Source organism: Diuraphis noxia, unplaced genomic scaffold (assembly GCF_037042655.1).
Source record: "Diuraphis noxia isolate RWA-SAM2 unplaced genomic scaffold, SU_Dnox_SAM2 contig0002, whole genome shotgun sequence".
Taxonomy (NCBI): domain Eukaryota; kingdom Metazoa; phylum Arthropoda; class Insecta; order Hemiptera; family Aphididae; genus Diuraphis; species Diuraphis noxia.
In genome coordinates this window covers 58,920,263-58,937,105 of record NW_028301712.1, presented here as the reverse complement: position 1 = coordinate 58,937,105, position 16,843 = coordinate 58,920,263, and the positions used below count along the sequence as shown (strand labels likewise).

The following is a 16,843-nucleotide window of genomic DNA, read 5'->3' as shown; positions in this document are numbered from 1 at the left end:
TAAAATCTATTATTATTCTACGATCTGGATGTATCGTCGTCGTTTGTGCATATACGTACTCGTATTTTATGCGTTGCGCCTTGCGCGCTCAGTAATAAAATACCCATCTACATCATGCGGGTAGGAGATTGATCATTGATCGAACAATAAAATATTAGTTTTAACACTAAAAAGTAAAATATTTAAGGCTTTAAAAGAATAGTCTATCAAACTTACGCATAAATCAAGTTAAATACAGCTGAGCAATGTCTAGAGTTCAAATGCCATATTAAGGAACTGTTCTCCTTTCATATGTCTTCATCTCACTCTGAACTGAAGTCTGAAAGTATCGAGTTATTTTCTTAAAATAACTTGAGCACAATGAAATATGAAATAAAAAAAATTGTGAATCGTCTCCGACAAAATGTCGACAATACGACAATACGATTTTACGTTTGCCACGGGTGATAGACACTATAATCCATCGTCATCGATTTTCAAATTTATTACTTTTTTTAAAACAAAATACATTTCTATTTCATTTTCCGAAACAGAATATTATTCATATGTAGCATGACAAATTAGAATTTGCAATTTAATTTTAAATATAAATTTCTAATTTGAAATGATTAGGAATATAATATGTTAGCAGAAATGTATGTAATACCTACTTTATTTTATAGAATAACTAGTTTGCATGAGAATTTCACGGGATAAACAAAACATTATACGTACGTATCGTATTTATTACATATTAAAAATTATTATGTTTATATATTAATTCGTCTAAAACGTTATACTCAGAAAAAAGCTAACATTTTTATAAAAATAATATACTATTATTATATTATAAATCAAAATCATTGTTTTTCTGCCGTCACAGCTATTTAGAAATTACCATATATCTACATTAAATTAATTAATTGAAAATAAAAATAATACAATGACCAACATTAAATAATAATGGCCGGCTATTAAAATATTTAAGAATTTTAATGTTAAGATACTATTCAAAAAGTACTATAAAGTGTAAACTTTCTAATATAACCTAAAATCAATTGTTACCGTGAATGTTGGAAGTGGTCGCTGTAGTATCTCTTTTCCTGCGGACGCTTCTGTTGGCAAACATATTACCAACCTGGTTGGTTTGGTCGGTTGGTGTATTTGCATGCTCGTGTTTGGTAAATGTTCGTTATATGGAATATTAAGTTTATTCTCCGATCCGCTTCCTAAACGAACGTTATGTTAAAAATATTGTTAATTACTATTGTAAGTAGGTCAATATAATATGTATTATAAATTATAATATTACTTTTTATGGATTATGCCACATCATCATTCATGGGTAACTTTTTATCTAATATGAAAATATTTTTGGTTAAAATATAATTAATACTCAATATATGTTATGTATATGAAAAACTAACTTTCTACAAATTCCAATCCTTGTACTTTAATGGTATTGTTTGAATTTTTTCCCGACTCTGAGTTATTCGATGAGAAAAGATACTATCAATATTTAGTTCTACAAAATAAGTAATCTCATTAATGTTGGTGTTGTTGTTGCTCATAGGTGCTGTGAGGTCATAGAAGACAGTACAGCAGTCGGTTTTGGTAAATCTTTAGCCGTTTAAAACGTTGCCCGGGGTACACTACGTGGAAGCGATTTACCTTTATACCCCCTAAATCGCATTAGGACCGGCCATGGAAGATGCAACCACATGATGTACAAATGGAAATTACACACCACTCCTTCATGTGACTGTGGAAATGATATGCAAACAATCTAATAATAATAATTTTAGATAATAATTCTTTATTGTTTCAAGATAGTTCTCCTAACATAAACCTAACATTTCCCTAATCTTTCGGCTAATTATCCTTGATATTTCGGATAATTACCCATTGATATTTCGGATAATTACCCATTGATATTTCGGATAATTACCCCTTGATATTTCGGATAATTATCCCTTGATATTTCGGATAATTATCCCTGGATATTTCGGATAATTATCCCTTAATATTTCGGATAATTATCCCTTAATATTTCGGATAATATTCCCTGGATATTTCGGATAATTTCTCCCAAAATTAGGGAAATGTTATCCGAAATATTAAGGGAATTAATTTTTGAAAGATATGGGGAATATTATCCAAAATATTGAGGTACTTCATTTATCCAATGTATTAAGGATTATAGTAAGGTTAGGAGAACTATCTTGAAACAATAAAGAATTATTAACTAAAATAAAAAGCAAGTAATATACGGAAAAAGTTAGGGGTTGATTATACAAAAAAAAAATGAGTGATATTAGATTACATAACAATAATCAATTTGAATTGAATATTAAACAAAAAGAAGGAAAGAGGTTTTTCGCCCGCAGAAAAATGTTTTATGCTAAATAAATTAATGAAATTAAAAATTTGTGTCAACACAAAATTGAAGAACAAATTAACTAAAGGAAAAATTGAGAAGGGGTGACCCAGAGCCCGCAGGCAAATGCTTTTTAAGAAGAAAAAAAAAATTTTGGACCTACTCCAAAAGTTGGCATACTGAAATTAATGAAAAAAAATGAGAAGTGGTGACCTAAAGCCCGCAGGCAAATGTTTTTTAAGATGCAAAAAAAATTTTGGACTTACTCTAAAAGTTGGCATGCTTAATTATTAATGAAAAAAAATGAGAAGGGGTGACCTGGAGCCCGTAGGCAAATGTTTTTCAAGGAGCAAAAATATTTAAAAAAAAATTAATTAGAAATAAACACTAGACAGAAGTTTTTCATGATGTAAATAAAAATATTGAACTTGCACAAAATTGAACAAAAAGTTAACCAAAGAAAATTTGAGAAATGGTGACCTGGAACCCGCAGGCAAATGTTTTTTAAGATGCAAATAAAAATATTGAACTTGCACAAATTGAACAAAATTTAACATAATAAACACTACACACTGCAGCTGTAATATTAAAATTATTAATCCGGAAAATTATTAGTAAAAATTTGATTATTGAACAATGATTATTTTGTGGACTGCATGTTACCAATTTTCGAATTATAAAAATCAAAAAATTAACTACGTTGAAATGAATGAAAAAAAATGAGAAGGGGGACCTGGAGCCCGCAGGCAAATGCTTTTTAAGAAGCAAAAAAAAATTTTGGACCTACTCCAAAAGTTGGCATACTGAAATTAATGAAAAAAAATTGAGAAGGGGTCACCTGGAGCCCGCAGGCAAATGTTTTTTAAGATGCAAAAAAAATTTTGGACTTACTCTAAAAGTTGGCATGCTTAATTATTAATGAAAAAAAAATGAGAAGGGGTGACCCAGAGCCCGCAGGCAAATGTTTTTTAAGATGCAAAAAAAAATGTTGGACCTACTCTAAAAGTTGGCATACTTAATTATTAATGAATAAAAATGAGAAGGGGTGACCTGGAGCCCGTAGGCAAATGTTTTTCAAGGAGCAAAAAAATTTTTAAAAAAATTGATTAGAAATAAACACTACATACTGCAGTCTGTAGTATTCAAATTATTAATCCGAAAATTAGTTTATTGAAAAATGATAATTTTGAGTACTCGAAGCTACCAATATTTGAATTATAAAAATAAAAAATGACCAATGTTTAAAGGAATAGAAAAAAAATGATAATGGAATCATGGGTTTCCACGGATGAATAATTTAATAATAATTTTTATTTATTTTATAGTAAATACTTTTATTTAAATTTGATTTAATAAATGATATTATATCATCAGAGGATTCATAATTATATCATTAATTAATTTTCATGAAATACTGGTATAACACTACCGGGTGATTCTTATATCATTGAACACTCTTTATTTCAAAAATTATCAATTTTTTTACATAGTTTCAAGTTGTTAAATAACCAACGTTTTTATTAAAAAATTTTATTTTAAAATATTTTTTATCCTTATAATTTTTTACTTTTTTGAATGACAAAATAGAGTTTTAATTCCATATTCCAAAGCAGAAGTATTTTGATGCATAAAAATCGAATTTAGGACGAGTAGTTTATGAGTTATAAGTATTTAAAGTTTAGATTGGCAGAGTGGAGTAGTACGGGGTTACCCTGCAAAATGTTTGTCCACTACACCGCTTTTCTAAACTTTAAATACTTATAACAGTTATAACTCATGAAATACTCGTCCTGAATTCGATTTTTATGAATCAAAGTACTAAGAAAAATATTCTGCTTTGGAATATGAAATTAAAACTCTATTTTATCATTCAAAAAAGTAAAAAATTATAAGGATAAAAAATATTTTAAAATAAAATATTTTAATAAAAACGTTGGTTTTTTAACAACTTGAAACTATGTAAATTAATATTTTCAAAAACATTGATAATTTTTGAAATAATGAGTGTTCAATGATAAAAGAATCACCCGATATAATGACCTTAAAACATACTATATTATTTCCTCAATCATATTTATATATTTTCTCCTCTCATCGTTATGTTCACAATGTCGAATACCTTGATAGTTAGTAGGAAAAGATCATTGCTAAGGGAACGACAAGCGATGATAGTCATCTATCATCACCATAGCTTCGACTCACCATAGTCACTATAGGTTTATCAACCTTCTTATGACTTACGTAACCTTCTGCTAGTCACGCGGGGAAGGCAGTGCCGTAGCCAGGATTATACTACGTCACTGAGTCTAATATGAATCAATTTGAACAATAAATAGTATTCGGTTATCGCGCGACTAACAGAAGTTACCCTAGGACACTTTGAATAAAAAGATCCTTAGTTAGTCTCCGATATAAGTGTTTGCTTATCAAGTTGATATATTGATTGTTCACCTCTTACAACTTAGACCATACATAAATGGCTCCGAACCCTATCGCTATGTAAAAATGAATACTTGGACAAGTGCAAAGTTTTCTCTATTATGCAAAACAACTTTTAAATATAAGTTTTTAAATTGTTTATAAACATTTTTTTTTTAGCTTTACGTAATATTTCTTAAAATTATTAAAAAGGTTAGCCTTTTAATTTTATGTTTTTATGGTATCTAGTAAAACGACACTCTCCACCAGAAATAATTAAATATTACAATTTTGGATATTTAAGGTAAATGATCTAAACATTTTTTTTTCACAAATTTTCTTTTCAATTAAATGGTTCATGTGATAAATAGTAGTCTATACATCACAGTCCCTCTATTCTTTTATGTGATATTGAAGTATTATATGATAAAGTGTCCCTAAGAAAATTATATCTCAAATGACTTACGTTTTGTGAATTATTAACTATAGTACCTTATAGATTTAAGAAATGTACAATTTGTATTCTAATTATTTTTATCATTACATAATAGACTTTTTTTAACATTAGCATCTTTAACTATGGCTATTATCATTCTGTAGGTTACAGGTTGTTTAAAAACACTTCAGCATATTTGTCAAGGATTTGTCACTAAAAACCCAGGTGGTCACCCATCCGAGAGCTAGCGACGCCGGACGATGCTTTACTCAGTTTAAAGATAACAACCAACACGGCACCATTACACTGCGCCGCAAAATTCACATTTTGTGTACCCATTTATTTTATTCTAGGTATTGGTACAAGAATATCTACTATTGCAGTGTCTATATACCAGGCCAAAGGAATATACATTTTTCTCAAGGCGTCAACTGCATGGTTATTAGCCTGAGTTCACTGCTTGGTTTGAAACACATGTAAATAAGACGAGGAATCATCACTAAGAACCCAGGTGGTCACCCATCCGGGAGCTAGCGACTCCGATCCATGCGTAACCTCGAACATGTGACTTCGGTCCACCATAAGTCCCCAAAATACTTTTTAATTCATATAGAAACCATAATATAATTTATGATATAAGATAAATAGATAATAATTACAACATGTCTGTCACTTATATATATAATATAATTTTATATTATATATAATAACATATAATTTTAAAAAAAAAATGACTGAAACCATTTACCTATATAACCAATTTTTGTATTCCATCTATTTTAGCAAGTTAATTTGCTTAGTATAATACTCCTTCCCAATCCTACTAGAAACGTATTATAATTGTCAATAATTGTCAAAAAGCTAAATTTCTGAAATTTAGACTCTATATTATATGAAAAAATAATTACCTATCACTAGATCTCATTTCTTTCCATTATTATAAATTTGAATAAATGTAATATAACTAGTCGTTAAAATTGCTTCTAATCTCTTAACACCTACATAGGCGTATCTGGTGTGGCATGGAGGGTAGGGACTTAGCGTTACCACCCACAATTATTATTATTATTTAAGTAATTATTAATGTTGCACATACCATAAACAAATTATACATGAGTTTATTGCAAAAAAATTACCCTAGTATATTCATACAAAAAAAAATGTTTATTGGAATTTAGGTTTAAGTGCATGTATTTTTTTAACCCTATAAATAGGGCGTATTCAATAGCATGCATTTGATAATTTCTTAGTGCATAAAAAATTTTGCTCTACAGTTCTAACTAGTATACTACTTACGAATTCCAATTATTCCTACTTTCAAGTTTATTATTTTAATTATAATTAATGTCCAGTCTTATAAAACACTTTAATAAAAATATACAAATACTATTTAAGTGATAAATCATTTTATGTTTAGTGAATATAATAATTGGCCATCATGCCCTTATATAATTACCTAATTTTCCAATAGTGTTAAGTATAATACAATTTTAATAAAGCTTTTACCAAATTTATATATTTCATAAAAGAATACATTTTGTATTAATCAAAATAAGTAGTTTATGTTCGGTTTCTTTTTTAAAAAATGTATTTGTTTTAAAATATTTGAATTATTGGTAAATTTAGATTCATTAATTTAAATAATTTTATTATGAAGATATACTTTTGTACAATAATGTTGAGTATAATTGTATATATTATTTTTGTAGCTTTTTTGATATCAGGTTTGTAAATATTCGTTGTGTTCTAGACTTATAAGTCAATTTTAAAACATAAAATAGCTTCTACCAAAACTACTAAAATACGATTGGTAATTTTGAGCATAATGGCGACATTATTATGTATAAGAGTGTGGAGACAGCGCTAGGGCTGTTCGATTATTTCGATTAATCGATTATAACGATTATTATTTTTTCCCATCGATTATTTTACGGTTTTTATAAAATTCGATTAATCGTCAAATAATCAAAATAATCGAATTTCCGATTAATCAAATAATCGAATTTCCAATTAATCAAATAATCGAATTTCCTATTAACCTAATAATCGAATTTCCTATTATAATCATGATTAAAGATAAGATTATCTTTAATCGTGCTTTGACGGTTCGAATTAATTTCTATTTTTAGCACTTTTTACATTTTGTGTGTTTGTGCTTACTTTTATATGGCTGCTATGCACTCTATCTTATCGTCTGCATTCTGCTAACTGATTCGGAATGTATTGAGGATAATATTATAAAAGTAAGTGGACATCTACATCAATATGTCATAGTCATCCTGCAAATCTTGTCTAAAATTGTGTAGAAGTTAAGGAATCAATTTATCCATAATAAAAAATTGGTTAATTAGTCATTAAAAAAATCGATTAATTGGTCAATAAAAAAATTGATTAATCGATTAATCGGTTAATCAGACATTAAAAAAATCGATTAATCGGTTAATGAGTCATTCAAAAAATCGATTAATCTGTCGTTAAAAATAGATTTTTGGAATGACAATTAATTTTCGATTAATCGAAATATACGATTAAAACGTGAAATTAATAATCGAGTGGTAAAAAAAATAATCGAACAGCCCTAGACAGCGCTCGATAATAGTCCATTGGCTACATTTTGTGTTGTAACAGGGCATTCCTACAAACTCTTATAATACAAACAGTCAACAATCAATAGCCAATTCAACTTGATAACACTTAAGAAGATGTCAGTGCATTTCTTTTTTCTCTCTCTGACCGACGCACAATATACCAAATTTTTACGTTTATCATTATTGTAAACGAAAATTTTGGTATAATATACGTGGGTTAGAGAAAGAAAAGATACACCGACATCCTCTTAATCGGCCTAACCAACCTTATCTTTTTATTCTATCCAATAAGTCGAAAGTTGTAAACCTATTGACTTGGTGGTTTCTGCCAAAGAGTCTGTTACCTTTGCAATTAAAGATCCTTTCCTACGTATTCCACATTGTTAACATAACTAACCTACCTAACTATTCCCCCTTCACCCACCTAACCAAACCTATCCATCTATCTCTCTCCCCATCCCTCTATACCCCCTCACACTCACCCTATCCCTCTCCTCCCAAACTCTCCCTACCTTCATTCTTACACCCTAACTATCACTCACCCCCTTGCAGTCTCCCAAACCCTCTCTAATCTCTTCTCTCATTCATTACAACTCCCAATCTCACACTCCCAGTCACTATAGTACCTGATAATCGGAGAAAATATTTAAATATCATTGAGGAAATAATTTTAAAAAACAAATTTAAAAATTTTATACCTTACCAATTTTCTTATATTTTAATCATGACTTTATTTATTTTCGGAATAGTGTTATATCAGTGGTTTCAATACAATTAATTTTAAAATATGTATCCTCAGATCAATTAACAATAAAAAAGGTAACCTACTAAAAAATAGAAAAATATCTACTTACCCCATGTCCGAAACATAATCTTCAAAATACTGTATCGTTGACGCATTTCACACTGCTGAATATGATATTTTATTCTTAATTGACAAATTTTCACTGGCGAATACCATTTCTGAAAATATACGCACTCAGTAAAAAGTTCAATAATATTTTATGACCTATGAGTTTTTAGTCATTACAGATAATAAATATCTAAAATAACCATTTTAATAAATAATATTTAATTTTGACCCTGATTACCTAGTTATTATTATGTGTTAATTTGTGTTTTGAACATTTTATTCAAGAATCTATTAGTTTTTTTTAGATATACGAATATAAAATTTCTTTACTGGTCATGAGGAGTCAGTCATTAGTTCATTACCTACCAGAGCTCGGGTGCTCATTTTTATTTTAATAATAGTTTATGATTTGAGTATTAATTACTATTGCTTATTAGTTGTTGTGTTTATTTTATTTCAATAATATCTAAATTCTATACCAATTAATTGTATGCTAATTTTTGTAATATCATATTTTAGAAAATAAGTAATACATTTTTTTAGGTGTACAAGGTATAGGTCCTTATGGTATAGATATTAGGTGAACAACAATGGTTATATATCACTATAATTTGCCTGATATTTCAGTAAAAAAAATTCTATACTAAATTATTAGTTTCCTCCTTCAGTTTTTACTAGTGTTCGACTAGTACGGTTTAGTTAATAAAATTCACTGCTCTGTTATCTATTATTTCATAATTCCAAGTGGTAAATATAAGTCTAAGGTTTCGCCAACAAAAGAATTGAATACTCATTATGTGGAAATAATTCTCATATTCCTAACTTTTCATGAGGTCACGCTGACATTCAAAACTGGATATGTGAGTCATTTGGGAAAGATTTAATCCTAAAAAAAAATTTTACATCTAGAAAAATTGAATCAAATAGAAATAATATTGTTAATGAAATAGAAGAGCCTTTTATTATTATTATTATTACCTTATATTAATTATAATTGATATTTCTATGTCATTAAAAAAGTTGGAGAGATATTATCGAATACTAATATTGAATAAGATAAATCCGTTAATTTTTGTTGTGAAAAGTTGGATGATTACGGGGGGAAACGCAAGATCTTTTTACTATATAACTAAATCGCTCGAAGAAAAAATCAATGAAATAGATAAAAAATATATATGAACCTAGATACATAAATATAAATCTTTCTGAGCAGTAGCAACTAATGAACGATATTTCAATAACTGGTATTCCCACTACTAAAGACGAATATATAATTGAGATAATCAAATTTCGACAATAATCATCCCAAGGCGGACATTGAATGTATCGTACAGTTAGTAGGCAGTAGTAAGATATGACATACTGACAAAGGTCTCTTTTGAATTATGATGACGATATGTGTCTTATTGTTACCGGTTTATATTTTGTTGCTGTACATAGAAAAGCTAATCAATGCCTCGATATATAGTATACAGTGTACCTATAAATCGAAAATGTTGTGATTCAAATTTTAAATTATTTACGGTTATTATATTTTTATAGGAACACCAATATAAATTAAAGGAATATGTCCAAAACTGATTTCGCATAAACCAAAGTTACAACTAGATAAAATTATCAGTAGTATAAAATAGAGGCTTCTGGATCTCCTCCCCCTTAAATTTTACATGTAAAAGCATAGGGATCCTCAGTATAGGCAATTCCAATACAGGCTCCTCCGAAACTAGTATAAATTACTCAATATAGGCAACCCACAACACACATAAACTCTTCACAACCGCCACCGCCACCAATTATCTCCCCTATAATTTCCCCTTAAAAAGAATATATAATATTTTGATGTACATTATTTGTATCCACCAAATCGTACACTTGGCCAACATATATTTTCCCCCTCCCTTATCAAATATATTACCACCCCTTTATTTACACACACTCATAAATACACATACAAGCATATATATACACACACACAATATCAGTATTCCATATAGCACATAATCCATTGTGTCAAAACAAAAAAAACAAAAAAAAAAAAAAAATGAAAGGTTACTTCATCTTCACCGTGTGATGATGTAGTTGTGATGAATCATGGCCTTTCATTTTTTTTTTTTTTTTTTTTTAATCACATTTTTCTTTCTTAGTATAACCTACAGGAGACTTACCTATTCTAACCTACACTAACTTTGTGTAGTTTTGGAGGAGAATATATAGTCGTAAAAACTTTATCTTTGCCGTGTGATGATGTAGTCATGATGAATTATGGCCTTTCATTTTTTCAATTTTTTTCTCAGTCTGGCCTAAAGCTAGTTCTTTGCAAAATAAACATTTATAAGTACGAATGGCTGCCACCGTATTGTCATATTATCATTTTAACGCTGTATCGACATTAATTAACTAACAACGCGTTAATCAAATAAATTCGTATTAGATACAACCTGCCTAATTATCACCCGTGTCGTCAGGATGTCGCAGACTTTTAATAGCCACTATATATTTAAATCGAAATACTAATAGCTTACACCTGAACACTTAGAACACTATGGTAGACATTTCCTTTAACTAATTGCATGTCGATCAAATAAATGCCATGGTTAAAGTAAAAAATATTCCTTAAATATTTTACCATAGGTAATAATAATAATAAATAATAATAAATACTCATAATACTAATTCAAAATACTAACCTTTTCGAGTATATTTTTTCAAAATACTTGCAATATTATTAGATTATTTACGATATATTTGCTAAAATACAGTTATTTTAGCATGTTTTTAATAGCAATATGGGTATTATATAAGGATGTTTTCAATGAATTTAAGACATTCTTATTCAAATTTGATAACATTATCTATAGGTAGGTATGCCAATTATTATTGCTTTTATAAAAATTATGATATATTTTGTATATAATATGTCTATTTATATTATGGAATTTAATAAAATATGTATGTGATTATTAGTAATTATATTAACAACTAGTACTAAGAAAAAAACTCGGCATGATTTATTTTTATTATTAATTATTTTATCAAACACGTATACATTTAATGATAAGTATATTAAATATCATTGTGGCATACTCTCAATTTTCTACCCTATATGTACCTTTGCAATGTAAGTTGATTCAAATGTAAACAAATGTATGTATAAAGGAAATATAAATAATAACAAGATTTGAAATACGGTATAAGACTTTTATTACTATAAAATAAACTGCATATATACATATTTTTTATGAATACAATCAACAAACAAATTTATAATGCCCATGAGCGTAGGTATGTATATTGTCTTCGAGTATAATCCTCTTGTCATCATAGTTATTATAAGTTAATTTGTTGGATTTAATGGTCTTGAGCTGGTGTTTGAATGAGCGTATGGAGACATTTTGACGGTAAACGTCTAAATCATTGCTATCAAACAGGCACTTCTTATGGTCATCGAATGTCATGTGATTCTTGACCACGTGCCCACGGATTCCCTTGGCTTTGATCTTCTCCTTGCCTTGCAGAATATATGCGTATGACTTTGCCCTCAACGCACAAAACTCAGTCATAACGAGCCCATCCGTCTCATCAGAAAACAAACCCGGGATCTTCTTCCTCTCCGCAATGTAACACGGATGGTCTTTTGAGAGATTTGCTGTGTCCATCCGTTCCAGCAAATTGACGTTATTTGCCAAGTCTTCGTAAAAATCATCAGTCTGAATATAGTAAACCAGTGAATCTAAAAAGTAATGTCAATTATTATACATGATAAATTAACATATTATTAACATATATGTATATATTTACCCGTATCTGTATACATGTGCTCAATTTTGTCTCCATAATGTTTTTGCATGACTTCATAGTGGTATTCATACATTTTTGTTTTACTTATATCTAGTACTGAAAAACCTATGATAAAAAAAATAATCAATTAATTTGAAATTAATAACAATTAAATGTATTATTTTTTTATATGTGTGTAATAGATACCTATATATATTGGCTTGCAAAACTTGATAATTTTATTTTCCATCGAAACAGCTGCTAGATTTTCGTTATAAGTTGTGCAGTGCTTGAACGTGGACTTATTTATAAGTTTCTGCAAATACTTTTCATTGGATACTAACTTAATTTGTATACGTTGGCGGACATTTTCCATCGTCTTGCCTGGAAAATTGTGAGAAAGTGTTAGGAAAAATTAAAAATTAAAATTTATAATAATATACCAAATACTGCATTATTCATAAGTTTAAAAAAGTCTTTCTCAAAATCGTTTGTGGCCTTCTTGCGCATCTCAGTGTTCAGGTTAATGTAATCAGCCAACCATGCTGACTGATTAAACTCTATGACTCTATGTACCTATAAATATTAAAATGTTAAAGATGTCTTCATCACAGGATTGTTTTAAAATAAACGCTTACTTTATCTACTTTGAGGCCGTTTTGAATGGCTTGCTGTAGATTACGGTAGTGAATAGTATAATTTTTCTTGGGTTCTAATGTTGCCATCAGTTTTTTTTACTTTTGAGCCGGGTGTTATGCTGTTTTGTGGGAGGAAAGGTAGGTCGTTGTGAGCGTCGTGTAGTTCTTTAGGATATGTTACATCAACCTCATATATCCGTCCTATGGGCGAGGTTTCATTCAAATCATTCAGCCCGTCGAGTGTTGGATCTACCCAGTTGAATCCACCGTATGGCATGTATTGTGACATTGCCCATCCATACAAGTTATTGCCTTAAATTAAGAAAAATATATTTAACTGAATAAATTAAAATTATTAAAAAAAACTTACAGTCTTGGTATATTAACCATGATTTTGGATTTGCCTGGTCATAATCTGGAGTATTTTTGTGGTTCGCCTTGGCGTATCTCATACTTGCTTGTGTGAGACCACCACGTATACCTAAAATAAATCATATATGTATTATTAAATAGTAACATTATATTATAAAATATTATATCATTACCTTTCTCGATCATCAGCAACATATCATAGTCATGAAGTAGTTCGAGCTTCATTGAAGTATGTTTCAACATCGCATCAAAAGAAAAGCCTGGACAAGTATAGTAGAACGCGGGTCCAGGCTATAAGTTGTCAAACAAAGGTCTCGGAAGTTCTCGAACACATCAGCTAACAGCATGATGTCGATTTTAAGATACAGATCTGAATACTCTCCAAGCGTATGACAGTTGAAATGGTTCCAAACAGTTTTTGCAAATTTATATTCCTCATCCTTAATGTGTTCTTCTGTTAATGTACTGTAAAAATCTGTTTTCTTCGGCAGATGTGTTTCCTTCAGTTTGCTCCAGCCATCCGTATACTCATAAGGGTAAACACCTTTACGAGTAACGAGTGGCATGTCTTCGATTGGAAAATGTTTTCTCGTCTCTCTGAACTTCTCCAAGTCTGGTGTTATTAAATTGTTGGCTAAATTTGATAAACTGGAGGACATAAATCTAAATGTATCTATAAAGCGGATTGTGAAGGAGTTGTTGATATATTTTAAAAACGAAATAAATTTCTCCTCGCTGTTTGGTATTACAGAAATTGTGTTTGTATCATATCCAAGCTCAGTTACCAAAAAGTGTGCATCATAGTTGGTTAAATTGTGAAAGAAAACCGGTACAAAATTTGGTTGTTGAAGCTTGAGATTACATGAATTACATAAACTTTGTCTAAATTTTCCCGATAGATGGCAATGATCAGCTACTTTATGGTTTTCTTTGGAAAATCCCTTTTTACATAAATTACATGCATTACATAATTCATGTGTGCGCCGCTGTTCCGGTGTCATTATAATTGGTGTGTTGGCTTTGAGCAGTTTGTATATTTTTTCTGCTATTTCCACAATACTTTGTACAAAATGTTTTGCTACGTCTTCATTTTGATTACTTCCGTGGTATATAACTGGTGATGTTGGTATTTCAAATTCTTCAAGTAGTTCGTTTGGTATTTGGTCATCGGCCTTTACGAAAAAACCATAGCTCACAGGTTCATGATTTTGAATTACAGTTGTATTTTTTCCTTTTTTCTCGTTACATTTAACGAGAAGGGCTTCGAAGTCGGCATAAATTACTACGGGGTGCATATAAGCATACCATACATTGCTATTTGCTAGAGACCCATGGGAAATCGAGAGCTCTCATTGGCTCTATTACGTTTGTGATAACACTGATAACATTTTAACATTATCAATATTCAATATTCAATGTTATCAAATTTTGAATTCTGAGTTTTTTAACTTTATGTCTTTATTATTTAAATAAAAATATGATTTATCCAGCTTCATTTAAATATGAAATAGTCAAAGAAGACAAGGTTAATATTATTTTAAGATGTGATGCCAAATCTATGGAAGATATTAATGTGTGGGTTGCTGAGTTTGGTAAACTTAATTATTTACATTGGAACGTTCGTTCAAGTGTTCCAAATGGGCAGCGAATTATGTGTTCGTAAGTATTTTATATTGTATTTACTAAATAATAAACCATTTATGTCATAGGTATCTTAACTAAAATAATTTAAACATTTTTTAGAAAAAAGTTTGTTTGTCAACACAGTGGTTTTCAGAAGCCTAGTGCATCAGCAAACCAAAAAGGCTTATCCAAAAATGCAGAATGTCCAGCAAGCTTAAAAGCTGTTATTAAACTAGACACAGTATCTACGAGGAAGAAAGATCCATTTGTCAAGGTATTTGCTGTTAATAATTTTTTTTTTTTTTTTTTGTTTAGCTTGTGAATTAGTGAATTCTTACAGATCATCTATGGTGATGTATTATCCTATTATTATTATTTTTATTTTTATTGTGAGTATATATTGTTAATTCATTTTTATAATCAGCTTTTGACACAGTATCTACGAGGAAGAAAGATCCATTTGTCAAGGTGTTGAAAAAGGATGTGAAAATGAAGAGTTTCCTCAATGGACAAAATATTTGCATAATTATTGGACGTATAAAGAAAAATGGTGTATATGTTTTAGGGACAGTTTTTCTAGAGGCCATGTGACTAACAACTATTGTGAAGTGGCAGTTAGACTTTATAAAGATCACGTTTTAGGTAGGGTAAAAGCGTACAATGTATTAGCCTTAATAGATTTAACAAGCACAGCTTTAGAAAATTATTATAAAAGAAGATTAAGAGAATTTGCAAACAGTAGAAAGTTTTGTAAGCACCAGTATGCTATTTTTCAATTTTTTAATATTAAATCTGAAAATTTTCCTTCTATAACACCTACAGACCGTTTTAATATTGCTAAAATTGCTTTTGGGGAACAAGCCTTAGATAAATCTTTTTATGGCCCATTTATGATAGAAAACCCAGAAATAGAACAAACTATTTTTACAGAAACGAATGATACTACTAATAATGCAACTATTTATAATGATACAAATGTACAAGAATTAAATTTAATAGAACCCATGCCAAGTACCAGTAATGAATCAAATGAAAAAAGCAAATTTGAAAATGTATTAAACTTATTAAACCTCTGTAATACTACTTATGGATCGTCAACAACAGGAATAAAAAAGTTAGAGCAAAGGCTTAAAAAAGTTAAAAGCAAAGGGCAATGGGAAATTTTTTTACATACAGCAGGGAATTGTCTACCATTGAGAAATAGAGATGGTGCAACTATTAAGGTTCAACCTACCACAATAGCTCGACGAAGGGTAGGTATAACAAAAGGCAGTAAACGGTTATTAGCTGGTAGACCTCCACTAGGAGAAAATGCTACTAAAAAACGAAAAAGAAGTTTGAACCTTAATATTAATTCTAATCAGCCTAATGCTAAAAGTCATGGTTCATTGTAAATATTTGATTTATTTTTTATTATTTATTTAACTGTAATAATATGCACCTACCTCTACACATTTTTTTTTAAAATTTTAAAACTGACTGTATGTACACGTAATTTGAATTATTATTTTGAACTTATTATTTATCATTTTTAATTACATTATTTGAATTTTAAAACTGACTGTATGTACCTCTACATGTAATTTGAATTTTAACTTTAAGAACTTATAAATTATGATTGTTAATTACACTATTTGAATTTTAAAACTGACCATATGTACCTCTACTTGTAATTTGACTTTACCTTCATCAGTTTTGTTTTGTAAAATAATTGTGGATTTCAATCAAGTATTCCAAATGGGTAGCATTCTTAAGTCTTAATTATATGAATAAAATTAATTA

The 16,843-nt window shown here is 29.3% G+C and overlaps 3 protein-coding genes across 5 annotated transcripts in view; 1 reads left to right on the top strand and 2 right to left on the bottom strand.

The window, feature by feature from the left end:
- The window catches only part of LOC107171095 (uncharacterized), a 28,393-nt gene that overhangs the window by 5,083 nt on the left and 6,467 nt on the right, over positions 1-16,843 (bottom strand). Inside the window, exons 3-4 of one of the 2 annotated variants that reach the window (XM_089220800.1) lie at positions 8,653-8,761; positions 1,407-1,504 (exon numbers count right to left, since the gene is read on the bottom strand). In XM_089220800.1, the coding sequence (XP_089076926.1) occupies positions 8,743-8,761 (19 nt within the window). In that variant the 3' untranslated portion in view covers positions 1,407-1,504; positions 8,653-8,742. Of the gene's footprint in view, positions 1-1,406; positions 1,505-8,652; positions 8,762-16,843 lie in introns of those variants that run through there. The other variant, XM_089220799.1, reaches the window with a different exon arrangement.
- Positions 11,836-14,733, bottom strand: LOC149058729 (uncharacterized). 2 transcript variants are annotated; one of them, XM_089220796.1, is made up of 7 exons: positions 13,612-13,813; positions 13,437-13,547; positions 13,067-13,378; positions 12,872-13,004; positions 12,636-12,812; positions 12,450-12,554; positions 11,836-12,381 (listed from the first exon to the last, which is right to left on the bottom strand). In XM_089220796.1, exons 3-7 carry the CDS (start codon positions 13,151-13,153, stop codon positions 11,900-11,902), a joined length of 984 nt encoding a protein of 327 aa, XP_089076922.1. In that variant the 5' UTR covers positions 13,154-13,378; positions 13,437-13,547; positions 13,612-13,813; the 3' UTR covers positions 11,836-11,899. The 2 variants fall into 2 exon arrangements, 1 of the variants encoding a protein (XP_089076922.1); XR_016190481.1 differs by lacking the exons at positions 11,836-12,381; positions 12,450-12,554; positions 12,636-12,812; positions 12,872-13,004; positions 13,067-13,378 and having other exon boundaries at positions 13,612-14,733.
- Positions 14,916-16,710, top strand: LOC149058728 (uncharacterized). Its single transcript, XM_089220798.1, has 3 exons — positions 14,916-15,097; positions 15,182-15,335; positions 15,486-16,710. Exons 1-3 carry the CDS (start codon positions 14,916-14,918, stop codon positions 15,534-15,536), a joined length of 387 nt encoding a protein of 128 aa, XP_089076924.1. The 3' UTR covers positions 15,537-16,710.

Bases quoted from the DNA above. Each gene is read 5' to 3' on its own strand.
- LOC149058728 (XM_089220798.1), top strand. From the start codon at position 14,916: ATGATTTATCCAGCTTCATTTAAATATGAAATAGTCAAAGAAGACAAG. The intron at 15,098-15,181 runs GTAAGTATTTTA...AACATTTTTTAG, and splicing joins GGGCAGCGAATTATGTGTTC to AAAAAAGTTTGTTTGTCAAC. The intron at 15,336-15,485 runs GTATTTGCTGTT...TTTTATAATCAG, and splicing joins AGAAAGATCCATTTGTCAAG to CTTTTGACACAGTATCTACG.
- LOC149058729 (XM_089220796.1), bottom strand. From the start codon at position 13,153: ATGGCAACATTAGAACCCAAGAAAAATTATACTATTCACTACCGTAAT. The intron at 12,555-12,635 runs GTATCTATTACA...TTTTTATCATAG, and splicing joins TTGCAAGCCAATATATATAG to GTTTTTCAGTACTAGATATA. The intron at 12,382-12,449 runs GTAAATATATAC...ATTACTTTTTAG, and splicing joins GCACATGTATACAGATACGG to ATTCACTGGTTTACTATATT.